This window comes from Podarcis gaigeae (assembly GCF_964106915.1).
Source record: "Podarcis gaigeae genome assembly, chromosome: 2".
Classification (NCBI taxonomy): Eukaryota; Metazoa; Chordata; class Lepidosauria; order Squamata; family Lacertidae; genus Podarcis; species Podarcis gaigeae.
This window is the reverse complement of record NC_139679.1, coordinates 102,856,578-102,884,528: the sequence shown is the minus strand read 5'-3', so window position 1 is coordinate 102,884,528 and position 27,951 is coordinate 102,856,578. Positions and strand designations below refer to the sequence as shown.

General features: G+C 40.3%; 1 protein-coding gene across 14 annotated transcripts in view; it reads right to left on the bottom strand.

Moving 5' to 3' along the window:
- Window positions 1–27,951, bottom strand: part of CADPS (calcium dependent secretion activator) — a 347,764-nt gene that overhangs the window by 88,449 nt on the left and 231,364 nt on the right. For 4 of the 14 annotated variants that reach the window (XM_083723203.1, XM_083723210.1, XM_083723215.1 and 1 more), the window contains exons 14-20: window positions 24,594–24,695; window positions 23,991–24,054; window positions 22,928–23,051; window positions 20,430–20,498; window positions 19,504–19,521; window positions 8,364–8,470; window positions 1,386–1,542 (exon numbers count right to left, since the gene is read on the bottom strand). In XM_083723203.1, the coding sequence (XP_083579329.1) occupies window positions 1,386–1,542; window positions 8,364–8,470; window positions 19,504–19,521; window positions 20,430–20,498; window positions 22,928–23,051; window positions 23,991–24,054; window positions 24,594–24,695 (641 nt within the window). Of the gene's footprint in view, window positions 1–1,385; window positions 1,543–8,363; window positions 8,485–19,503; window positions 19,522–20,425; window positions 20,499–22,927; window positions 23,052–23,990; window positions 24,055–24,593; window positions 24,696–27,951 lie in introns of all 14 variants that reach the window. The other 10 variants (XM_083723213.1, XM_083723214.1, XM_083723206.1 and 7 more) reach the window with 4 other exon arrangements.

Below are 27,951 nucleotides of genomic sequence, written 5' to 3'. Positions count from 1 at the left end.
TTACCATCTTTCTTCAAACGAGCAAACAATAAAATCATACCCATTAGTGGCAACACAGGTATTAGCAAAACAGTTGTGTTCTTGGTACCGGGTACAAAAATGCTAAAGATGCTTTGTACCGATTAAGACTCCCTTAGATGCATCACTTTAAATCCTTGGATCTTTGATCCCATATAAACAACAGATATAAACTGAATACGAAGGCATCATGGGAACTGTAGTTTTTTATGAGTGTGGAAAATGCCATGAAAAATCCCTGTATCCTGCTCTTCGGAACTACGGCTTCTACATGTCCTTGAAGGGAAACTGTAACATGTGCAGCACAACCTGATGCAGGTCTGCTTGGAAGTAAATCCAACTGTATTCAGTGGGGTTTAATTGCAGTCTTAAACGGGTTGAAGTTTGTGGTATAGAATGCCCTTAGGCTTGCACCTAATGCTCATCATGAAATTTGTAAAATGCAAGATCAGATGTTATTTCACAGACATTTGTCTTTATTTAAGATTCACCTTTCAACCCTCTTCAAACACCAATCCCACTCACATCTTTTTGCCACACAATGCTCAACACTCTCTGCCTGCAGGTTCCCACAACCTAGATCAGAGTTTGGGAACCTGTGACTCTTTAGACAATGAAGGACTCTAACTCCCATCAGCTCCAGCCAGCATAGCCAATGGTCAGGGTTGTTGGCTTCCAATCCTAACTAGATAGCTGTGATCCATCAGCTGGGAATCACTAACTTACATCAATGAGCTATTGCCATGAAGAAATTGGAAGGAGGATACGATAGCCATAATAAACAAAAATAAACAAAAAACACAGCGATCTGCACATGCATTAGAAACTTCTGCACATTTCTTCTTTGAAGTTTTTACTACAGCTGCCCATGCTACCACAGAGCAAAGCTGATTTTCTCTTTGAAACATGACTTCTTTTTCTGGTTGCATGAGCAACTGAAGTAGAAACTTCAAAGAACTCTACAGTGGCACATGTGATTCCCCCTTGCATTGATTATGCATATAGAGTGGTATTCAGCTAAGGTTTACTCAGAGTATACCTACTGAAATTGATGGCCTCAACACAGCCATGCTAATAAAAAGCATTGCTAACAAGTACCACCAACCAACTGCATAACTGGCTGGTGTTATTCATTTATAAGCTGGTTTCAATGAGGCAATAGAAAGGTTTGATACTGTCTTTGTACAGGAGTTTACATATGTAAGGTACATAGTTCCCTGAGTATGAATAAACAACAATGTCTTTCTTCCAAAACCACTGAGAGTCAAACGAATTATCAAAGGCCGCTTTTATTCCACAAAGAACCAGAAAACAACTGTTTTGCCCTATCAGAGAAGGAACATTAAATAGCCAAATACAATACATACAGTCACTACGAAGCGAATCATTTAGAAGTTGAAAGAGTGGAAAGCTGTCCCAGGTATCTGGGGGCTGGACCTCTAGTGCAGCATCCATATCCACCGCAAACAAGGAAAGGAAGGTTTCCGCATGCTCAACCATTAAATCTGACCACCAAGCAAAGGCCTTTAAATGGAGTAGGGGGGAAAAAGTGAAAGAAGTATTAGTGATCTCCTAAACCACAGTGCATTTTCGCACATGTAGTAGGCATTCTGAAAACAACAACTATTAATGGGGATCCTACTGGAAACTAGCTTTATTGTAAAGAGAACAGCAGTACAAAATGCTAGCATAGTGCAGATATGGTGTATCCACCAAGCCCCTGCTATTTTTTTGGCAGGAACTTCTCCAGGAGCGTTGAATCGGAACTGTATACTTCCTCTACATATCTGTAATGCAACAGAGGATGCATGCCTGTTCAGTTTACAATAACCCATTCAATTCCTTTTAGATCATGCTATTTACTAGAGGGGTAAACTAGTTCTTTGTCTAAAATATAAAACATCTGGGAGTTTCTTCACTGTGTTTGTGGGTTTTCTCCTTTTCTTTCCCACGAAGCTATCAAAAATCCATCTAGAATCTGACTGACAACTGCAATGTGAGAACAGCACTTGCACGGGAACTGACTGGCCCTAAAACATCTCACATTAACAGTGCAAAGTCAACCAGTCAATTAAAAAAGATCCCTGCCTTAATTTAACTCATTTAAGTTTTAAAGTAATTAAAGATGGTTTGTCCCACTTAGAATGGAAGAATGACCACCCAGTTTTAGAAGGCTGGCAATAGAAGAACCATCAAGCATCAAGCCAGGGTGTGCCTACAGCAGGAAATAAATCTAAAGTTGAAAACCAAGAAATATCAGTGAAGTAACTCTTTCGTCATGCGCATGGGTCCTCGAGAATTCACTGTACAGCTTTTCTGAAGTGACATTCACATCATACATGACTCAGATGTGAATGTGTTTGGAACACATGCATGCGTGTTTAAAATCACTTCTGCTGAGGAACATGCAGTATGAGTGGAGTTGTCAACAGGACCTTATGCAGTAACTGTTAGGCAATACGGAAACTATTCAACAGCTTAGTGTTTATACAAGGTAAAAAAAAATGTCATTAGCATTTACCAAGGGGAGAAAAAAAGTTAGACTTGAAAGTGAGGAAAAGGCTAAGTATATTTGATTAAATAGCCATTTTTAAATCTGCCAATGTGCTCCTGCTCTGTGTTCCATCCTCCGGGGAGGTGACACTGTCAATTCGACAGGAGCAGTGCCTTTTGTGTGGTGGCCCCAGAGTTATGGAATGTGTTTCCCTGAGAGTTCTGTGGTTTGTATCCAACTAGGTCATACTCGGAGAGAGTAGACCCACTGAAATCAAGGACCAAGAAAACCACAACTGACTCCAATCCAGTGCTTTTTTTCTGGGGGAATGCAGGGGTATGCATAGCCCTAAACATTTTGTGATTCTAAGTTTGGCCTCATTGAAGGGCAGTATTTCAGTATAAGCAGGAAAATGAGAGTACTCCTAAACATTTTTTTAAAGAAAAAAGCACTGCTTAAATCCATTGGGCCTATTTTGAGAATGTCTTAGTTTTGTACTATCTATGTATTCTTCTCCAAGCTCTTTTCAGAAGCAGATGAAGACCTCTTTATTCTGCCAGTCATTTCTGGAGTTAACAGCAGATTTCCAATTGCTGATTTGTGTAGTCTTAAATGATTGTTTTATACTGTTTCAATTATACTGTTTCAATTCAACATGTCTGTCTTCAATTAGAAACGTTTTGTGGACATTTTTGCTGGAAGGTGGCTAAGAAACATTGTGCATAACATGAGTAAGTACATACAACTGAACAGAAATTGTTAGTGATTAATCATGTCAGTTGCAATGGTATATTTTAATCAGTGGATGGGGGAAACGGTTCAAATAGAAATGAATACATGGACTGAACCCCTACTTTGTTTTGCAATGCATTATTTTCAAGACGTTAACAGACATTTATAATCGATATTCGAATGATTCACTGAAGGGCCCAAATAGCCAACTTTCTCATTCTAAACTATTCCTTAACCTACTCAGGCATCCTTTTTTACTACAAGCAGTGCACCAAGACATGGATTATATTAATTTTTAACAGGAAGTCCCGAGGAAGGCAGGAGGAATTGTACCTCTGATGTGCCAATTCAGACACAAAGGGGCTCTCTTTGTTCAGATACTGGTTCCCACAGAAAACTCCTATGTGGATATGTGCCAAGGGATCCATAGTATGAAATATCAAGGCATGGTGTGAGGGTTTAAGATTATATAAATCTGAATCTCTATCTAGTATTATAGTTCCATGACACTTTAACATTAAGAGCTCTATATTACTTTATATGTAATTGCTATAAACGCTTTGTTATTTTCTATTAATGTCGCCTTTGTAAATATCTGATTTGTACAAATATCTGATTTGCATCATATCTAGATTTTCAGGGAAAATTTAATTCTAACAGACTAGTTGTTACGGATTGTATTCCTAAAAAGTTCTGTATTTCTTCCCTGGCAAAATATCGCACAGTGTTCACAATTTTCTGCTTTGTTTGGCTCAGGTTATCGATTGCTTTTGTTATCTTTACAGGGTTTGCTTTATCTTCTCGACTAAAATACTGTGTTATAAATTACACTGGATTGGCCAGGGGTGGAAGAAACCTATCAGTAATAATGTCCACACATAATAAACATACCTATGAGTTAAAAAAAGAAAAAGAGAGAAAGAGAGCTAATGCTTTAGAAATTCAGAAGAAAGGATCACGGTCATTTCTGAAGAACAATGCTTTTCACTCTGTAAGTAGCAGTCAGGTTGCACTGTGTTCATTCATGCCAAGCTTATTGCCCTGTGATCACAGAATATTGTTCCTTCTTTCTCCAAATCGAGAGAAGTAACATGGTGTTACTCAACAATCCAGTTCAACAAAGAAAAGTTTAGTTTGCCACCTACTTACCTTCTTTGTCCCAAGCATGGAAATGAAGTATCCTCCCTACATCACCACACCTACAATTCCCCCCTACACCCATGGGAACTCATGTATATATGCATGTCTCACAGGAGGTAAAATACATATATACATACTCCTACATATACATACATAAGGAGAGAGAACGGCAGTACTGAGACTGCCTATGGTAGCTACTGCCTTATAAAAAGCCCTGTTACTTAGGGAAATGTTTACGAACAATGAGACAAATGGCATAGACTTAAAGGCTGTAAGATGTCTGTTGGGATCTGAACAGCAACTTTAGCTTTTGCAACTGTTCAACAACACAGTTCAGGGCCCTTTTGCTTAAATGGAATTAATTGTACAGCACATATTTAATGATAATCTTCACTGTTCTCTGGGTTTTTTTTTGGAGGGGGGAGGCATGGGTGAGGAGTGTTGTGTGCTTGCTAATTGTTAACAAACCCACTATGAACTAGGAAGAAATCTTTTTTCTGATAATGTTTCTCAATACCGCCCCCCAAGACAGTGGTTTCCCTTTCTGCGTGGTTACACTTGGTATAAGGAATTTTAAAAGGTATGTGCATTAACAGGTGTGTTCATCCAACTGTGCATTCTACAATACCATTCCCATGTGCACATGCTGCTTATCTTAAATGGTTGTCAGGAAGTGATGTAAGGATGCGTGTGAAGTGAACCTTAAGTGACCTGAAAAGTACCTATGAAAACTCATGGAAAGTCAGAGAAGGGAGTGTTTTGTCTTTTTAATGGTACAAAGTCAGTAAATCTGGAGGGAGAAGGGGAAAGGGAACTGTCCGTAGCATCTATAACATCACCAATCTACGCTACACTTATTTATTTTATGGAATAATCCTAATTCCCAGCAGGGCTGAACAGAGTGTACAAGTCACTGCTGCATCTGTGGCCCTATTGCTTGTGCTGGCCTGGGTAGGAAGGAGGGGTGGGGGCAGGGCAAATGCCAGCAGAGAAGAAAGGCCTGGATCAGGCCAGTTGTGGATAGCTGGGTCGACTTAAGATCCAGCAGATTTATTGGCCAGCTAAGCTACCCCCCTTCCCTTTGCTGAAACACCCCATTTCAAGGGTTTGCGCTGGTGGGGATGCCACTAGAGACCATGCTTTTGGAGGGTGCAGTGGGAACCTCAATGGTGGCAGAGCTCCCTGCGCCCTGCCAGTGGATCCCAGCAGATCCAGGTACTGCCCACATCCTAACCTCCTTCAGCATGGAAGATCAGGGGTTAGGATTGCTCTGTTGCACATCAGTCTTCTTGAGCTATAAAACCCAAAATGGATTTGCATTGATTCTCTAAATCAGGATGGAGAATCTGTTGCTGGACTACAACTCCCATCATCTCTGCATATTGGCCATGCTGGCTGGGATTGATGGCAGCTGGAGTCCAACAGCAACTGGAGCGCTACAGGTTCCCTAGCCCTGCTCTAAGAGATAACTACTTTCAGTCAAGGTGGGCTTATATGCTAAGGGTATGGTTGCTGTTCACCAGTGGTCCATTTGCATTCTCCTTGGGTAACGTTGGACTAGCAGAATCATGTGCGTGTGTACTGGTGGCTGCAGACATGTCCCTTGCCAACATTGCTCCATGTGGAAGCTCTCAACATGTGGTGAACTGTTTTCCCTTACAGAACCTATGCCTCAAAGTCACAGCCATTGGCCACTTGTATCAGTTGTTGCCATTGTCTTGCTATTGAACAATTGCAGATTTCTCATTCCTTCACGAGGTGTATGAAAAAGGCGAGATAGTGAGGTCGGAAGCAGCATTATTTGCCATACGTATGCCACCACAGCTACCCAGAATCATGCTCTTTCTGAATTAACACGGCTAGTCTTTCAGCAACATGAAAGCAGAATTTGCTCAGCTCCTGAACCTTGGATCAACACTCTCTCCATATGTACATATTGTATATATATTTATATATACCGTATACCAAAACAATACACACAATGGACAAAATCAGAGGAAGGCTATAGCTATCCTAGCTAATAGTTTGGCACTTATTTTTATCACCAGCAGGGGGAAACTATATAGAGATCAGGTGTACGCTGAGCAACAGAGGTAAACAGGCTGAGGAAAGAGCCCAGGCAGGTAGGACAAGTGTTGGGATGTAACTGCAGTGCTTGTAAAAATAAATCCATCGCTACATGCACGGGCTGGAGAATTTCCCCCCACATTGGCCCTGCCATGTAGGGCTACAATTCCACAAGCAGTTCTGACAGAAGTTGCTGTTACATTCCTTGGCTCCAGAGTTACAAAGCAAGGATGACCCAGGGAAGATCCCATTAGGAAACATGGCACCGAGAGGGCATGCACGGAAATATGACAGGAGGTGACTTGTTTCATTCACTTTAGTCACATACCTCTTTCCCCTGCCAGGATCATCCAAGATTGAATGAACAGTAGAAAAACAGGGAGGAAATTTAAATATGCAATCAGGCATTAGTTGGGACTCGTGGATTGCTGCGCGCTAGAAATAAATTAATTTTACTCTGCTTTTATTAGACACCTGATTTATGGTTGTTGTTTTTTTAATGGCGAAATTATTTATGTTAAAATGTATTTAAAACAATATAGAAACGTCAATGAAAAGGAAAGGAGAAAATAGGGAATTAACGCTGCAGTGTTAAAATTTATAAACAAAGGATAGTTTTATCTTATTTTTAAGAGGATCATTTATATAAAAAAAGGTTATCACAGATCACTACATTTTTCAAAGAACATTGGATATGAGTTTACATGCAAATTTAACTTCATATATGCACCTGTATATGGGGGGATGGAATCCTGTCACCACATGAAGGCAAATGCACACTGACTACTTAGGAGTCAGAATTTCATTTTTTGGATTAATACATGTGTGCTTTAGAATCCTAACAGGATTCTAAACTGCTTTAAGAGTGGCAACTAAACCAGCTCTCCTTTGCTGGAGAACTTACTTCCTGAAAGGCACAAGTTGTGCCAAGACTTCTGACAACATGAATAGTAACTGAAGCTGTACTCTTGGGCCCTGTTTTGCATGCTTTAGTTCCTTGCATATTAAAGCATATGAACAACTGAACATCTATAGAGATCTGACTTATCCTGGGCAGTTGTCAATTCATTGGTTAATTTCTATTATTGGCTGTTTGGTACATATAATATGGCTTTTGCACAACAAGAAAACTCAAACCTCAACTCATCTTAACCCACCTCTTCAATTAGAAACCTTTTATGTTGTAGTTATTCAACAGGTAAAGAAAACTGGCCAAATTTTGCTGTATCCCACAATGATTTAAAAAATCAACATAAAATTATTAGTGGTAAACTGACTTCAAACTGAGGCACACCAGGTGGAGTAACCCAGGCAAAAACACATTATATTGGAATGCAAAGTATATCTGTTTGGGGTTCTGTTCTTCTTTTATTTTTGCAAGGAACAGAAGCAATCAAATTCTCTTATTGCAGATCTCTCCTGCAAAATCCATGTAGTTTTTACATTCCAACGTAATGTTTTCTCCATAGATTTCTCCACAGGTAATCTCTGAAATGTTACATTGGAACAGAACCTGAGAATAGAATCTGACCACTGGTGGGTACGATCCATAACTGAACTGCCTCTTTAAACCCCAGCCCAACTGAAGCAGCATGTGAAGTGATGGTTAAGCAATTATGCCCATAGTTGTTTAATCAGTCTTCTACAGTTGAGCCCTATATGCGTCTACTCAAAGGCATGTCTCATGAGGTCAACAGGATTTTACTCCCGGGTATGTGCGTAGGGGATTGTAGCCTTAAAGGTCTTTCCCTGTAAAATTATTTTTCTTTTTAGTGATATTTAGTTTTATTTTTGGGGGGTAGACAGTGGATTTGCCTTGCTCACACCCTAGAACTAGAGGTGCAATACGCAGAGGGATGACACTTGGTCCAATAGGTCCCCGCTCAGAAACGTTTAGGCCACAGCTGCTCACCTCTGCATGGTGCTCTTCGTTCTGCTGTAGGACTTCAATTACCAATTCCGCCAAGCGAATTGTATCTTCTAGCTTTTTGGCAGGTGTGACTAACCGACCTACATTTTCTGTAGTACAAGAACTTGAATTAAAATGGAGTGAGACAGGATAGGCTCAATGTAAGGCCAACAGATTGGTTGCTTTTTTTTTTTAAAAAAAAGAAAGAACAGAAAAGAAAAATCCCAGGGTAATTAATAATAGTAATTAAAAAGAAAAGAAAAGAGGAACCTCTACTTCATGCAAGGGTTAAAATGCTATGTAGTTAGTACTGAGCAAACCATAAAGCCACGTTTGTTGTTATACCATGAAAACAGTGCTCCAGCTTTGGATTTAAATATGCGGTACAAATTGTTTTACTTTGCAGTTGAGACGGTATCAAGTAACTACTTGAAAATACATTTCCTAGAGACAGCATCTTGGTCTTATCTGCATAGGGAACATCTGATTTCACAGTTTATGCATACATATGGTTGTGCTGGGGATCTCAAACACTGTTTGTGATTTTGAGTATTATCTAAACTGATCCAGAAATTAGGAATGTTAGAATAAAGGGTTTAAGCTAATTCATCCCAGTTGATACCAGTGGTGTTACACCAGCTTACATCTACATTTGTGCGTCACTACGGTGGGCATTGTGGCCACTTCAACAGGGGCTGATGGGAGCTGCCCTCCAAACCACCTGGAAGGCATCAGGTTGGGGAAGACCAGGGCTATTTTCAGCCGGAACTTGCCAGAACTCAGTTCTGGCACCACTCAGGTGGGCGCCCTTGCCATTCTAAGAGAACGAGGGAGGCAGTTATTGTCACATGGTGAGTTCCGGCACTTCTTTTTCTAGGAAAATAGCACTGGGGAAGACTGCATTATCAAACTCTAAGTATACCCACACCAATGCCAACAGATCTCTCACTGAGCCTCGAGATAAATAGTGACAAAACATAAGGACTGCCAAAATGTGCAGTGCCCAGTGCTCCTAGTAGTTAGGTAGAAGAACTCTATATTTAGGGCACATTATATTACTGGTTTGGGAACTTACCCCTCTCCCCCCCAGTATGTATGAGGGTTATAATAAAAGAGGTTATCAATAACAATATGGTTATCCAGATAAACCAGGCAGAGGGCCTTTTTGGTAGAGGCCCCTGCCCTGGGGGACGCCCTCCCACCAGATGTCAAGGAAACTAACAACTATCTGACTTTTAGAAGAAATCTGAAGGCAACCCTATTTAGGGAAGTTTTATTCTGTTTTTAGTGTTCTGTTGGGAGCCGCCAGAGTAGCTGGGGAAACCCATCCAGATGGGCAGGCTATAAATAATAAAATTATTGTTATTAAATATCCAATTATGTTAAGTGATTATTTTCTTTTTGCTTTTTAAACTGCAATTAATTCAGAATGCGGCAGCTAGACTGGTGACTGGGAGTGGCCACCGAGACCATATAACACCAGTCCTGAAAGATCTTCATTGGCTCTCAGTATGTTTCCGAGCACAATTCAAAGTGTTGGTGCTGGCCTTTAAAGCCCTAAACGGCCTCGGTCCTGTATACCTGAAGGAGTGTCTCCACCCCATCATTCAGCCCGGATACTGAGGTCCAGCGCCGAGGGCTTTCTGGTGGTTCCCTCACTAGAAGAAGCCAATTACAGATAGGTAGCCGTGTTGGTCTGCCATAGTCAAAACAAAAAAAAATCCTTCCAGTAGCACCTTAAAGACAAACTAAGTTAGTTCTTGGTATGAGCTTTCGTGTGCATGCACACTTCTTCAGATACAAGTTACAGGGAACCAGGCAGAGGGCCTTCTTGGTAGTGGCGCCTGCCCTGTGGAATGCCCTCCCAGCAGATGTCAAGGCAATAAACAACGATCTGACTTTTAAAAGATAACTGAAGGGAAGTTTTTTTAATGTCTGATGCTCTATTGTTTTTAAAATTCGGTGGAAGCCACCCTGAGTGTCTGGGGAAACCCAGCCAGATGGGTGGGGTATAAATAATAAATTATAATAAATTATTATTATTATACAATGCTACTGCATACCTTTGGGGCTGTACCTTCCACTCACACTTGGGGAGAGGCTGAACCAGCAGATATAACCACAAGCTTACCTGCAAGAATTTGTCTCTAGATGAAATGTAGATTCATCCCAAGCTTAATTTTCTTTTCAACAACATATTTTATTATTATTTTTTTTAATTATAACCTCCTCCATTTTAGAGAACCATATTGTGGACAACTGGAGCACTGCTCAATGAAACGGCATACTTCTCAATCATTTCATACTTAATTTAATTCATACAGATTCACATATCTCATGCAAAATGTTATGCAACAACAATGTTATTTTGTGCTGACGTTGATATTTGAAAATGTTGCATATGTCAGACATTGCTAGACAAAAAAGGTGGACATTTTGAAACCAATGCTATTTACTAGAAGCGCTGCGCTAGGAAATTTCTCTTTTTCAAAGCCTACGGTTGAGACTACTTTCCTATGATCTAAACTAACAGCAAATTAAGGAGAAAAAAGGCTAAACTAGAAAGATATATTTAATAAAAGAAAGGAAAACCATTACGGTTACTTGGTGCTTGCTTAGGTATGCCTTTCAGCATCTGATTTATCATGTTAGTCTGCGTTTGAATGGATGGAGTGGGCCCAGCTGGGGGCTTGGGCACTGACGATCGAGCTGTTCGTGAATGATGTAAAGAGACAGCAAAAGTAAAGACACATGTGACTTCATAAACAGTGACAAAAAAAAGATGAAAACTTTTGAACGAAAAGTAAGCAGAAATGATAAAAGTACAAATGGAATAGCTGCTGTTTTGCTTATCGTCAACTCAAGTACTACACAATTATGACAACAAACATTTTTTTCTTAAGTCGACAGATTCCACTATGCTACAAGAATTCACAATCTAGGATGCTTAAAATTCAGTGCGAATGCTAATTGTTATTTCATGTAGCCAAGTGCAAAAAGCAGGATTTTAGTACAGTCAATTAGTTGTGTATGTTTTTTTAAAAAAACTTTATCTGCATGTGTCAAATGTGAAATAGCATTGCATGCCTTTTATACCCATATCGTGGCAAGAAATATTGCCTACTATGGATTTCTTCTAGATATTGTGAGACTTATTAACTGAAAAAAAGCAGAAAGTACAGAAACGAATTGTTTTGCAATGACTGCATTTTGAAAAAAGTAAATAACACCATTCTGGGCTAAAAGGATTGCTATACAGCATTCTTTGTGCAATTTAAATATGTACTCAAATCTCTCGCTTTCTTTAAAAAAATGTGTGGTTTCTGATTGTTTCCAGCTCATTATTTTCCACTTGGAATTCTAGTGGCTTTTATATTCTGGGTTGAATCATATATAAAAACTTGCCAGCTCTATCAAATATGTTACTTTGCTATTCCAAATGTTAGAATACTGCAAATCAGGACTTGACCCATCTGTCATATAGTTTGTGATATCAGCCTAGGGGAATATATATATATATATATATATGTATGTATAATTTCTGTATGCACACAACAACAAATTCTATATGATGAATGTACCTCTCCTATAGTTTCTGTTATGTTCAAGATCAACATTATAATAGCCAAAGCACTTCTCTAAACAATTCTGTCTGCAAGGAGTCTGGCATATTTATCTACATGGTTTGTTGCCAGAAGCCCTTTTCTTTTTGCTTGCATTTTCCAGAGATGGAAAAGAAGGAGAAAAGAAAGAAAGAAAGAAAGAAAGAAAGAAAGAAAGAAAGAAAGAACCTAATTGTTTGGCTCTTTACAGGGAGATGATTTCTGGTAAATTGTAATTTTGAAAGTGTTCTAAAAATGTTATAAATGGCTGTATGTTCAGGGTGGTAGAAACACTTGCCTCTACCAAGCACAACTGTAAGGGAGCAATCCTATATACATGAAGCTGGTGTAAACTTACACCAGATCCAAACTCCGTTCAGTCATGGGGCTACTGTCTCCTGAGCTGACCTAAGTCTGGCAGAAGGGAAACAAGTCTTTAAAATACGGTTTGGGTTATACCACCCTTTACAGCTTAACTGATGCTGGGTTGCCAAGTCACATGACCAAGCTGAATGGTCTTAGGATCTGGCCTAAGTCCTCTCCCCACTTTGGTCCCTCCCACATCACATCCCTGGAGCGCCCTTTCTTCAGGGCTTACTACAGCTTAAGATCTGCCAAGCTCAGCCAAGGATGAGGGAAGATACTCCAGCATACATCCAGCTGAGCTGAGGGTGAGGAAGTTAAGCTGTTGGATCACTGCCTTGTCATGGCAAAGGGGCTTGAATAATTCAGAGAAGCTATAAGCTTTGCCGTGCAGGGCCACCCAAGACGGACAGGTCATAGTGGAGAGTTTTGACTAAACATGATCCACTTGGAGCAGGAACCAGCAAGCCACTCCAGTTTCCCTGCCAAGAAAACTCCATGGACAAAGACAACAGGTTTGCCCAAATTGCAGGAGGCAGTGGAAGACAGGAGTGCTTGGCGTGCTCTGGTCCATGGGGTCATGAAGAGTCGGACACAACTAAACAACAGCAACAAGCCTGGCTGCACCAGGAACCTCCTGGCTCAGCCAGAGATCTGCTGGATACTAGCCTGATCATCCCAGCAGATATTGCTTTAGGATTGCTCCCTTAGGCAGCAATCCCACAAAAACTTTGCCTGCTTGGATTCCACTGAAGCCAATGGGATTTGAGAAGCCTGTGTGAAGGATGGTATCCCAAATCTTAATGAACCATCCATTCCATTCTAAGAGGTATACACTCTGTCACACAAACAAAAGCCAAATAATCGTACCCATAATGGTCAGCCATAACCATAATGGGTGACCTGAAGGTCTTAGTTTTCACGTTTCCTTTTGATATGGTGACTTTTCCCACATGGCAATCTAACAAGGCATGTTTGGGATGACAAATATGGGGAGGCCTGTCGGGCCAAGTTGCTGCTCTAAGCACATAGGCCCTCCCTTGTCACTGAGTGGATATCAGGGGCAAGAGCAGTAGGTGCATGGCTGTCAGGGTCAGGATGTGCTATCTGGCTGCCCCACCACATATTGCATATATTCATAGAGGAATCTCTCCTGAACAGCCCTACAGAGCCAAAACCTCAGTCCACATTCCTCACAAATAATGCACAAAGAACTTGGAAAGCTTCACTGAGCTTTATGAAATTTCTGAATGCTCCTTATAACATTTATGTTAGGAATACCTATACAACTTAGGTGACTAAATTTCTTTCTCCCTTTTTCTGAAATGGTTCCCCTTTCCTTGAAATGAATCCATCAATTCATGTCCCAAAAAATCTTAGCCTAATTTCTCATGGGCTAAGGAAGGGAAGGGATACTAGTAAAGTTTTTTGCCTCATGCTAAACACATTATTTCTGATTCTGTCTAGTATTTCCCTTTGTTCCCTTTGTGGGGATATTTTCTCCCCATGATGCTATGGGTCAAGGGGGCAGAATTTCACAGAACCACTGTGAGTCAAGAAAAGATTGGAAATGGAAGCCTGCTGTAGGCCTCTTAGGAAACAGCCATCCTATCTAGCATGCAATCTGGCCAACTCATAATCTTTGATTTAGAGAAAAAAAATATCCCAGGCTAGTCTTGGTTAAAGCCCTTTGAGGGCATATTAAAGCTCACCTCAAATGGAAAAGTGAGCTTTATTTGTCTTTCTGAGTTGGAGAAGACTTGCTGGCTTCCATGGCCTCCTGAATTTCTGTCCTTATCTCTGTATTTTGTATCCATTCAGTCTAATGGACCAACATCACACCAATATTTAAGATGGTCACAGGTGGGTAATTTTTCTGGACAAGGTTAGCTTCCTTGGCTCTGCTGGTGTGTTTGCACTGTGCTGACCTTCAGACCACTTCAAGCAACCTAGCTGCCAGGAAGCTAGTATAGCAACTTTGCCTCCCCTGGAAAGCCTCTTCTGCATGTGTGTGCTTGTGTGTGTCCACCCCAAAAAATTAAACTGAAACAACGAATGCTGATAACAAGAGCAGTGTTTGGAAAAGGCTGTCGTTCCCTTGCACCAGATATATGCATGGGTCAATTATGTCGCTGCAGACCATTTTCATCTGACCTGTTCCCATTCAGTTACAACGTGAATGGCATTTCCTCAAAGGAATACCAAAGCCAGAAGACAAGTGCACCCACGAGACACGGCTTAGCTGTGCAGCAGGCCCTGCAGTAACTCAACTCTGCACCAGCCTTAAATATGTTCCAGCTACTGAACTTGCCAGCAGCTGCACATTTCTGCCAGTTGCTGCAGACCTAGACACCTACAGTGACCTAGATGAAAAATATATTTCAGAGCTGATTGGCATTTAAATCCTGCAGCTGTCAAACACGCCTGGGTTGCGCAACTGCAGTTGGGGTGTGCTTGTTTGCGAGTGCATGAGTGGGCGCCCAAAGCAGAAAAATATGGGGAAGAGAGTGAAGCATAAAAAAGGGTGGGGAGAGCGAGAGCGTGAGGAATAAAGAAAGAAAACAGCGTAAAGCAAAGTGGCCATAGCAGCTGGCCTTATCAAAACAGCTTAAAACATATGACCTATGGATTGGATTGTGCAGTTCTCAGCACATTGATCCACTACTCTGTTTTTTTTTTCTTTGAAATGAAATTGTAAAAACAAAAGGAAATAGGAATAAGTATTTTTTAAAGCAACCAGGGAGGGATCATATTTCCCTACAGCTCCGCAACATGCATCACAATAGTAATTAAAATACCCCTGCTGATTCCCTACTGATGCCAACAAGTGCATATAGATGGCTTCTGCCAAACTCTGGCATGAGATGTAATTGCTTCATGCTAGGTTATAAAGGCAGTGGGTGGAACCAGGAACACCGTCACACTACAAAAGTCCAAATTCCAGGACTACCCTTTCAACTTTCAGAATTACATTAACAGCATTTTTTTTAATAAAAAAAGATTTCTTTTTTATTATTATTTATGCATGTGTGAGTACTAAAGAGACCTGATTCGCTCTAGCTTGGGGACTTAGGGACAGAGCAGGGCTGGCTGACATTTGGTTGGGCAGCATGCCTGCAGAGATCAGTTTGTAGGAATTGGCACCTCCATATTCTACATGTCTTTTGTAGCTGTTGTGATTTACCTGATTGTAACAGCTCAAAAGAGGGCCGTTATAATCTCAGAAACAATCATGGCAGGCTAGACATTCCCGTATGGAGGTATTGATTCACACAACGACTCTGAGCTGATTGCCCTGCTGAGATGCTCAACCTCTTCTCACATCCATTGCACAGAAGTGAAGCGCTCAGGATGGTGTGAAAAGCAATATATTTGCTCAGTACAAGTACCGAAAAGCTGGTATCATACGGGATAAATCAATACCAACGGTGGGTATGAAAACACAAGAAAACTTCAATACCATTTAGAAGCTATTCCATTATCTGAAAACTGCTCATTTTTGCCACCTTGTGGATATTTTTCTGTGATGATTGGGTATAATCTACGGTGCTGCAGCACTTTCTGTCTTTACAGTCTAGGAATTACTTTATCTTCTTTGAAACAATAAATAGAATCAAGCACACATTCTGTCCACACAATGCCACTAGTTTCATGTACTACAACTATCCTGCTTTCAGGAGATCCCTTTTAGATGGACTCTTGGTTGGAATCACAAGCAAAGATTCAGCTCTGGGGGAAAAGACCCCTGGGAAGAGAAGGCGTCTTATAAGTTTGCCTGTGACTTATAAGAGAGAAAAAGCAGGGAAACATTAGCTCCCTTTAGGCTCTTGGTGCTTTCTGTTTCTGATGGCTTCCTAGAACCCAAGCCTTCAGGTTCCTTCAGCATATTAGAGATGCAACAGCTTCACTATTAGCTGTAGCATTGCAGCATACCCAGCTGCTAGCGTAGAACAATCCCAGATGCTTTCTGGAGAACTCTGTAGCTATATACTCCTTCTATTCAACTTCAAAGTGTTTCATACCCTCACTTCCACTCTTTCATTGCTAGAGATTCCTTGGATAGGAAAGTAATGGTTGGGAGAACATAGGCAGGGTTGGCTGCTGAAACAGTTCTCCAGCTGCAACAGCTGGCCACTGGTTCTCATACTCGCCCTAAATGGAGGCAGGATGATGGAGGAGGCTGAGGACACCTCTGTCTGCCCTGTGCAAATGTATATTTGTTGACTGTTAACAGGCTCAGGCTTCCTTTCAGCTTAATTTCCATCCCTGGCTGGATGTGGACCCGGATCTGCATGCTGCTCTATGCTGCCGAGATTGACCGACAGCATGAAAGCAGAATACATGTATGTCCCTCTTACATGTCCATGGGATTTTTTTTAAAATGGCAGGAGGGTTGAATGGAGATTGTCCTGGGTTTCAAATCCTGCCACCCTCAGTGAAAAGGATCAGATAACAGGTGACTGGAAAGACCTCTGCCTAAAATCATGGAGAGGGTGCTAGAGAAAGAAATAGTTTTGTCCCAGGAGAAGTCAGCCTCCTTTGCTCCTATGGGGAATTCCTCTGATATGAAAGAATCCACTTTTTCCCTCACGTGGGGCTTCAGTTGCATGTAGTCTGGCCACTACTCAACACTTTAACGATGCAGAAGTAGGTTTTGTTTGCCTTCTAAAGGGTTTAAAGATATTTCACAACGTTGTGTTAGAACTGGCAATAACCATCTCTTTGTTTGCAAAATGCAAGGCTGTTATGGGTTGACTGCGCTTTACTAGTTACATGATCAAATAACAACATTTTGGTTTCAATATCTGTTCCATTGTTCTTACTTTTATTGCCTACTCCATTTAACATGCAGGTTGTCTTTTGCAGCTAATCAACACCTTCTGACTACTCCAAACAAAATATATTCTTTTACCAAATCACATTAGGACTATACATGTACAAGGAATGCTCTGTTTTATAAGCTGTAATATGGTATGAATTGCCTTAAGCCACTTACAGCAAATCAAGAAGTATCACTAAGAACACTCTTAAAATCTACCTAACTTTGGCATGTCATATTATGCTTCTCTAGCAGAGTAAGATAAACACAGTGAAAATTAGTGAGCAGGACCCTTTAGTATTGAAGTTATTCAGATATCTGTGCAGAACTGTACCTATAGAAATGTACCTAAAGGTTGCTGCAATTATTATTTTATAAACAGACAATGTATTTTAAAATTCCATGTGCAAATATAAATGAATCTTTTGCATTACATTTTATGATATGCTAGAATTCATTGGAGCTTGAATTCTTCTACTGAGTGATGTTTTACATCACGTGAGAATATTTCTGCTCACAGGATTGTACTTCCCCCACTTCTCATCCGCTTTGCAGGTCCCCAAAATATACTCTGGAGGGTGGGGGATCTTCTGGAACAGATTACTAGGAGTACAAAGGAGGCACATTGGGGAGGAGAAGAAGGGAAAGTTCCACTGTGAAATAATAAATCTGTATTGCAGCTCGGTGGACAACAATGGATGTCACCAATTGACTTTAGAGTGACTTTCTTGTGGTTGTGGTTTGAATACCCACCATGTTCCTTTGGTGTCAATTTGAGGTGTACTGCATCATGATACCTTCTGAACCAGAAAGCAAGCAAAACACAGTTCAGTTTGAAACATGGACACAATGGATGCAATCCGGACCCATTTTTAATCAAGTGGGGGGAAATATATAGAATGCCAGAAAAATGTAACTGCAAGGTTGTTAGTGTAGCTCAAAGATGGCTAATCCACAGCTATAACCTGCACATAAGATACGCTGAATAACCAAAATATGGAGACTATGTTACCTAGCACATGTTACCTAGACTATGTTACTTAGACTGTTGACAGTGACAATCCCTTACATGTCTGGTGAATATTCAAAAATATAGAGATGGACCAGTGAACCATGTTCACTAGACATGTTCAGATCCACTCCATAATTCTGGACGGTCACAATATACATGTGGCATGGGTACTATTCCCTCGTGATTGTCTCATTTTGCTAATGTACATTGATGCCTGATGCAGATGCAGCCTCAATTGTACTTTATGGATGCATCAAGTTGATGCATGTAAGGCTGCCTGTCCTTGTCAGAGCCACCATTAGTCATAAATATCTGTTAAAATTCTGTATAAATCAAGATAACTGGATGCCCTTGATATTGTGACAAAATGATTACCTAATAATATTGTTTATGAAAAGGGAAGGGTAGGCAGTTTTAGTTATTTGTTGTGAGCTTTCCTTAGGGGACGACAAACTGTTCAACTAAAAGAAGAGATTTCCTAGTATTTTAGTATAGTTCATTCTGGTGTAAGTGGAATTATTGTATGAAAAAATGAGATACTGAGCCACTTTGTGGTAGCGTCTCTCAAAGATGACCCTGATGCAATCCAAGGCAGAATTTGCAACAAAATTATGCATTGCAGAAATATTTTCTCTCTCTAAAAACACTTCAAAATCCAGACAATCTGCTTTCACAGAACATAAACGAAGGACTCAAGAAAAATAAAGAAAAATAAATTAAATTAACAGTTCAGATCTTACGAAATTTCAAATGAATATTTTTTTATATCCAGAAGTCATGAAAAAGGTGGCATCTCTGACGAATTTTTACTGAATTATTTTTCAAAGTTTTTTTTTAATCTGAACTGTATTCTTGTTTCATTACATCACCACATTACAAACAAAAAATAATAATACAAGAAACATGACTTCTCTCCGACTGTATTGTTAGTTACACATTAACAGGAAAACAATTCAACCCGAATAGGGTATTGAACAGAATATATGAAAAACAAAAATGAGATTAAGTTTAGGTATCAAACAGTGGTTTGAACAGAACGCCAGATTGCTAATAGTACTGAGTTCTAAAATGTACTTTGAGGGTTGTTTTTGTAAACTTTTTTCTTGATTAAACTGTGTCTCGTCTCCTAGTAAGATGGCACTGAATTTCTGTTCTACTAGATCTACTTAGGGGAGAGGGAGAACACTCATTACAGGAATTAAGACAGCACAAATTAACTCCTTAAGTATTACTGCAACTCCAACTTCTCTCTATAAAGGAGTACATATCTTAAGGAGCTACGGAAAGGAAAACAAAGATCAATAAAAACTCAACAATCCTAGCAATGTATAATATACAGTTGTTCACCTGCATCCTTTTGATTCTCTATATGAAAGAGAGAGAAAGCAACAAGGAGAAAAGAGAGAGAAACAAGAACAGATATGCAGGATTAATGAGCAAGTGGATCAAAATGCCCCCCAGTTATGTGTGATATATGACATTCAAAAAGAAAAAAAGTTGCCCAAATCTTTCCCACCACCCAGAAGCATGGGCAATCATCAAAAACGACTTGCTTTGCCAAGATAAAATGTTATGTTGTACAAAGAAAAACTGGTGTTTAGGTGGTTTAAGCTCTGAGCACGCATACTGGCTATTAGACTGGTAAAACGAATATACACAATTTGTCCTATTCAGAGCTCTCTATAGAGGAATATTCAGGAAAAAAGAACCTTGGATAGCACTCTGTTTGAGAGAAAACAGACAAGAGACGTGGAAGATCTAATGTACAGGGAAGACATTTTTCTGCGGTCGTATGCACAGATTGTAAAGAACTTTTGAAACACATACACATTAGGGAAAGATAGAGATGACTCTTTCCCAATGTCTTTTTTTTCTGACCTCTAGCTCATTGCTCCCCCATGTAGTTGCTGTCTTTTGATTGTGTACCAGTGACAAGTGTTTACAAATTGGGGTTACACAGAAGCAAAGTAAAAATGCATTCAGGTCACAGACAGAAAGAAGAACTGAAAAAACTTACAGACAAATTGGAGTTCGTCACAAACAAAAACAGCTGATTTTTTTCCTAACCTTTTTCTTTTCTCTCTTTTTTTTAGGCTGATAAAAAGTGACTGGACTTCTCACACTGGGACTTTCACAGACAGAAGCAACAGACAAAGCCAATGCTAAAAGACTTGAAGCAAGGAAAGTGAGTTGGTTTGGCTCTGGATTGTACTGAAGTAATGAAAACAGAAAAGAGTGAAGACGGTATGGAGAGGAGGGCGGAAGGTACTCACGAATGGTTAAATCCATCACTTGAGAGGCCAAGCAGAAGACAGGATGCTCATACATTTCTCTCTTTTTCCCTATAAAAGAGGATTTGGGCATGCAAGAGGCTTAGGTCAGAGGTAAAGAGGTTATAGGTCATAGGTCAGAGGAAAACTTTACATTAGCTCAAAAGGAAAGTAGCTGTAGAGTATTTTGGGATACACACAGGAAAAAATAATAATAATTAAAAAAAAAAGATTTAAAATTGGAGGTTTACTGGATTAACCATTCAGCATGCTCATGAGTCACAAAAGAGATTGTGACCATGATTCTAAAGGTTTGCTCTGAATTGTTTGCAGGAATATAATGGTCAGAACGTCATGAATAGAAGGAAATAGAATTTGATTGATTTAAGGCTCCAAGATACTAAGGAGTTTAGCCTTCAGTATCTAAGGCTTTCACAGGTATTTCTTCATAAACATAGCCTCAAGCAGCATTGCTGTGAAATTGTTTCTTATCTTAATTTTAACGAACTCAGGCTAGTTAGACCTCGAAGGAGGCATTTGGTTTCCAAATTGTAGACTCCGCTGCAGAAATGGTCAAACAATGATTGTTTTTAAGTTTGAAAAAAAAGGAGCAGAAAAAAGCGAAGAGGAACTCAGAGTGAGCGGACTATGCTCATGAGAGAAAACCTGAAGCATGCAGCTTGCGGATGTTGGGTTGTTTTGAATTAACAATCCCAGCATGCTCTGAAACTGATGCAACCACTTTTTATAGAGGCAGCATAGAAAAGTGGCTGAACCAACCACGAACAAGGAAGGAGAGAAGCAGAAGAGAGCAGGTAGTGTGGGATGAAGTACTTCTCCGAAAACAATAGCTGGAATTCAAAACAAAACAGGAAAACAAAACAAATAATAAAAAAAGTTTGTTGCTTCAAAGTTTCCCAGACCTAAAAGTCACAGTGCCAAAAAAGAGGGCAAGGTAATTAAAGACAACCAAGAAGAATTGAGGCACCAAAGGAAAGTACACACTAACTGTTCTACGTTTTGGGAAATGAATGCATTTTTACTTACAGATCATAAAGTTTGTTTTTGCATAGATATATCTGAAAGAAGAGAGTAAAGCTTACCGACAGAGTTAGTGAGCGTTACACAGAGACCTTGGGAGTCCAGTGTCCATTCAAAAGGAAAGTCACAACAACAACAACCCCAAACTGCCTCTGAACTGGAGTTCTCCCATGTCCTCGTGCAGCATATTTAAACATTGAATTTTTTAACAGAGTTCACCAATTAAAACCATTCTGTGAAGTCGAGTGCTTTGATAAATTGCTTGATAGCACAGCGCTCAAGAGACCTGCGTTCCTTCTCTATTTTCATCGCTCATTACCAAGTCAAGAGTTGATAAACATCCTTTTAGTGCCCAATTCTTAAGCGTTTCTCACTGGATGCATAACAATGAATTCATTACCACTGGTACACAATTTGCATTGTCAACGTGGGGAGGGGGGACATTGAAAAAGAGAGGAGGTGTATAATCTACAGACCCTGGAAATATGGGACATATCACAATAATCCAGTCCTTATGACCAGCAAGGACTATGGAAAGAAAAAAAATAATTGAATGGTGATATTGTTTCCTCTAGCATTATTATTCGAAGCAAACGAGAACATTGCTTTATTTAGCAAAGCTTCATGGCTCACACATGACAAGAACCCCAAATCCACAGCACATAATTCAATTTAAACATCTAACAGCAAGGCATTTGTCGTGTTGTGTAGGAGTTTCAAATTACTGTACAGCAGCCAAAAAGGTAACAATGAAAACTGATTAATGTGTAAAGATCTATCTGCATGTATAGAATTCCTGCCAAAAGCATATCTTCAAGCAAGTTTAAAAATGTCTTTTTGATAGCTACATGTGTCTCTGGTCACTAGTTGTTATTCTTCCCTAACGTAAAAGGTCAATAATATCAGCTGTGGCGAATTTAGAGTGACAAGAATGAAATCTGATGCAAGTGCAGGGCCAACTGATTTGACAAGATCTGCTATGCATAAAAGGGGAGGTGGCAAAACATTACCCAGGAAAAATAAATAAATAGACATCCTAATCTGGCTTACAAATGAGTGTGTACAGTTAAATTTTTTTGATATTTAATTTTTGATATTTCCATTGTTTCATGAACTCCGCTGTCACAAGCAATTAGCTGTGTTTCCCATCCCAGTTACAAAACATGACATACTATGTTGATCTCAATGGTTGTTTTCTAGGAAAACAACAACACAACACATATGAATATTGTACAAGTGACCAAACATGCTTACTCTCCGGCAAAGTAATTACCCTGTGTACCATTTCATGTTCTTAAAAAAAGAGAGGAAGATTTTACCCTAGCCTTATTTATCCTGCAAGCTATGGCATATTTTGATTTTATTTATTTTCTTTTTCTTCTTCTTTTTTTAAAAAAGCAGCTTAGTCGTCTCACTGAAACAGGAAACCAGCGTTAATTTTAGTAGCAAAATCGCCTTACCTTCAATTTTGGCATACTCTGAGAGCCGTGTATAGTTAGTCAATGCAGCTTGCTCTAAGCATTTACGGATGACGGTCTTTACCTCCTCTTGAGGGACTGGAGTAACTATGTCTTTCATCAAAACCTTGATATAAGAAACACTGATTTGTTGCGTCATCTTGAAATTAATTGCTTTTGTTTTCCATTTCACCCACCTAAAAGATTTTGAAGGGTTCACAGTGCCCTTTGTCTCCCTCTCCTGTTAGAACACAGGCAGCAACAGAATTGCCCATTGCATCTTGGGAACTATTGAACCTAATCACCCTGGCCCATGGTTCTAGGTGTTTTGCGTTTTGAGGAATGCAAAACGTGAGGAATGTGAGGAATGGGCTGCTAGGAGTAGAAATCCAGCAACATCTGGATGGCACTATATTTAGGCTACCTGTGCATTAGATGTTAAGATAAAATGATCGGTTCACAAGGTTCATTATTATTAGATGTACAGATTACCAGCCCCAGCCCCAAAGTACTTGTTCAATTAGAGCTGAGTTCAATAAGAGTTCAGGTTTTTCTGCTAGCAGGATAAAATGATGACTTTATGGCACAGAAAATTGCAGTTAGAATTCTAGGTGTTATAAAATATCCACGTGTATATGAAGCTTTAAGCTAGTGTTGTTCATAGAGTCAGGAGAGGCCAAGAGGGAACCCAGCCCAACGAAACCATAGCTGTCAACTTTTCCCTTTCTTGCGAGCAATCCTATTCAGAATAAGGGAATTTCCCTTAAAAAAGGGGGAACGTTGACAGCTATGAACCAAACCCACCCATGAAATCTGGACCACGGTGTGTCCCAAGTAGAGAGCAGGTGGATTGAAGAATGCTGCTCAAATGAGACGACACACACAAACATGCCAAGAGATGAAAAGCCCCTTCACCCACTCATGTGATTGGAAGGAAAATGGCATCCAGACTCCAAATATATAATCAAAGTCAATATAAATTCCACAGAATGAAAAGAGCCAAATATGAGAACTGGATTAAAAAAACATTTTTTTAAAACCAACCTTTCAGGACCCATACGCTTACCCTTTCCAGGAGTGATAGTGTGGCTTTTAAAGCACCTTCTGGTCGGCCGAATGGAAAGCAATACCTAGGGTAAATACATAGCATTTTTGGATATGTGCGAAATGTTTTAAAAGCTAACAAATGATTTACACCCATAGTGCAAGTCCCAGTCACTCCCCGCTTGTGTGTTTCAAAGTGAATAAGGCAAACAAGGCAGGCAGGGGGGAGGGGAGGGGCAAGGCAGGGAGAAGAAGAAATTGCTATTTTGGTTTTGAAACTGGAATAGCATTACTTTATAAAAACCAAAACCCCAATCTTCTGGCTGCTTTTAGTTAATAAGTGCTGACAAGATAAAAACAGAAAAAGGCAATTGTTTATAACATGGAGACATTCCACTGTAGACTTCTATTCTAAACCTTTCATGGCAAAAATGCACACATAATTCCATTTTACATTTTCTGTGTAACATCTCTATGACTGACTGTCAGTGCCATCTATATGCTAACATATAGTACACTAAAATCACTTTAAAAGTTCCTGCTGTTTATGCAAGTAATCATCACTGCAGCATCTGAAACGTAGCAAGTTGGCTCTTTGTCTGGAAGGTGAAACATCAGTCATTACCTAAAATGTGTGATTTGATTTTCCAATAACAACCGCAGCCTCTCTTTGATTTCTTCAAACCGCTCTTTTTCTTCTACTGTTACAGTTCCTATTCCGTCAGGCCTGGAGGAGAAAAGCTATGAATAAGTTGCATTTTACCTCATGACTTTTATGAATCATCAGCACTGTAATCCGTCACATTATAGTCAAAACAATTATACAAATAAATAAGAGTATTTGAATATTGGGTTTCCAGACTCGGATTACCTGAAATCAGTGGTACCAGAGAGCCTGAATAGCATCTGTGTTTTTTGGGGGGTGGGGAACCTGTGGTCCTTTAAATATAATTGGACTCCAGCTTCCATCAGCCCCAGACAGCACAGCTAGTGGCTAACAATGACAGGGATTATAATTCCAGTTGTATTTCTGCATTGCAAGGGGTTGGACTAGATGACTCTGGGGGTCCCTTCCAACTCCACATATGATACCTGGAGGGTCACAGGGCCCCCATCCCTGGAGTACCCCCATTCACTTCAAGGCCACTGCATTTTGCCCTACACTGGGCACCCCTGCTGGGTTGAAATTCTTGGCTGGTATTCACTGCAGCCTCAGTAAAGGCACAGGGCCAAAGCAGTAAATTGTGTTGCCACTATGTAACTCGTGTGGGGGGCAAATCTCTGAATATCATCTATTTCTTCATACCTACGAGACTGCCTTTCCCCATGTGAACCTGCTCCTAACCTGAGGTCATCATCTGAGGCCTGTATCTGTAAGCCACCTCTGGATCAGGTCTGCAGGGTGGCGACTGCTCTTCATAGGTGAGCCCATATGATTTTGGCAACAAGCAAAAACAGCTTCATTCTCTGCTGCCAAATCGTTCTGCTACCCACCAGCCCCCTTCCAGTCTCATGTGATGTACTGTACTTAGGCAAAACTCACTTGAAGCGATAGGGTCCCCATTATGGGGTGGGCTGCTTGAAAGGGCGGAGCTTGTGAGTGGGACTCACACCAGTTTAGATCCTGGCCTACTTGCTTTCAGCTATTAGGATCAAAGGTTCAGTTACAGATAGGTAGCCGTGTTGGTCTGCCATAGTCAAAACAAAAAAAATTCCTTCCAGTAGCACCTTAAAGACCAACTAAGTCAGTTCTTGGTATGAGCTTTCGTGTGCATGCACACTTCTTCAGATACAGAAACTTCTGTTTCAGTGTATCTGAAGAAGTGTGCATGCACACGAAAGCTCATACCAAGAACTGACTTAGTTGGTCTTTAAGGTGCTACTGGAAGGATCAAAGGTGTGAAGGATGCAGTGTGCAGGAAGTACAAATGGCAAGGAGGAGCAAGGTTTTTCTCCTGTGGAAGTGTCTGTGCTTCTTTTGAAAGCAGTCGAAATAAGCAGAGTTCTTCCTACGTGCAGAATGCAGTTCTTTGAACAACGCCTAGTGGTACCAAATTAATTATTTTACCTCAGCAAGTAATGCGTTGCTGTGAAACTCCCACCCATGTGCAAAGCAGTTAAGCACAAGTTGACTTAAATCTGTCAGTTTGCATTTCTTAGTGCAGAAAGTATTGATCGGATGTGTAGAGATCTTTCCTATTCTACTTAATTCAAGAGGGTTCTGGAAGCTTCTCTGTATGAAAGAGATAAGCAGAAGGTTCCTGATAGTTTGGGTTATTCCCTCAGAGAAGCTGAGGACAGTTGGTTTAAAATGGTTCTGTTATCTCTTTCAGTCATGGTCATGCTGACTATAAAAGTAGGGATAGAAGGAGCCTGGGTTTCTCTTTCTCTTTATATCTCTTTTCCTTCTGGTGTGGCATTCTGTACATATATATATATAATGTCCAGTAGCACCTTAGAGACAACTAAGTTTGTTCTTGGTATAAGCTTTCGTGTGCAGGTACACTTCTGAAAGCTTATACCAAGAACAAACTTAGTTGGTCTCTAAGGTGCTACTGGACATTTTTTTAAAAAAAATTATAGATATTTTAGTTTTTTATATATATTTCAACTGTGTCAGACCAACACGACTACCTACCTGAATCTGTACACTGTATGCTTAGTGTTAAGGTTTAGACTTATTATGTTATTGTAAGTTTAAGTTAAGTCTGCTGCAACTGAGTTTCTTATGGACAGTGTCAATCCTGAATGTATTGGATTTGTGACCATTATATGCTCATTTGCCTTCAGTAGTAATAAAGCTTTGCTGGATGAAATACAATTGCCTCTGGTCTATTTTTTGGGAATCCTGCAACGTGTTTAAGTTGTTACTCTGCTAACTATACATTGGAATCTACTCTAGATCAATATGGAGTAGAATTTCATGACAAAATCAAAGTGCTGTGCTTTAATTGTTATGCCAGGGGTGGGAAACTTCAAAATGCAGGCCTCCTGTTCTCTCTGCCTGGTCCTAGGAACTTTCTCCTAGCCACATCTCTCCCCAAGCAAGAACTTGTACTGGTCCTTGAGTGCGTCCACCTGGTTGGGATGTATCCCTAATACCCACAATACTGCCTTTTGTGTTTTGCCTGGAAGAAGTGTGAGGAGTGTGTCTCTCTGTGTGTAGCCTACCACACAATGGTAAAATTTACATTTGCTGCTCCACCCACTCACCTTTGCCCCTCCCACATACCATTGGCATGTAGCCCCTGAAAGGTTGCCCACAATGGAATGTGTCCCTCAGGTGGAAAACAGTTCCCCATCCTATGATCCCTCTGTTACATGGATGTGGTCGACAAAAACCAAAGGCAAAAGCCATGACTGTAGATCCGGGGAATTGTGCAAATTCTCTGTACAGTGGTACCTCAGGTTACATACGCTTCAGGTTACATACGCTTCAGGTTACACACTCCGCTAACCCAGAAATAGTGCTTCAGGTTGAGAACTTTGCTTCAGGATGAGAACAGAAATCGGGCTCCGGCGGCGCGGCAGCAGCAGGAGGCCCCATTAGCTAAAGTGGTGCTTCAGGTTAAGAACAGTTTCAGGTTAAGAACGGACCTCCGGAACGAATTAAGTACTTAACCTGAGGTACCACTGTATACCCAAATTGGCTGGCGCGGTCATATGCTGTTCCATTGAATAATCCATGCAAAAGGTAATGAACTACTCTAATCCATTCCAGAAAATAAGTCAACAAACCAGACAATTAGCAACACTATTTCCTACTACTGGCAATTTCCTAGTGTGTGGACTTGTGTGCTAGTACTCAGTTTGTAACTGTAAGTCTCTCTCTCTGTTAGGAAGAGTAATGGAAGAAGTCTTAAAACTGAACAAATGTTCTTACTTAAAGGCCTCCTCCAGTGTTTGGATTAAAGCTTTGTAAACCCTTCGTATTAGACTAGTTTGGCTATACAAAAGACTTGGCAAGGGATTACAAAGCTTCT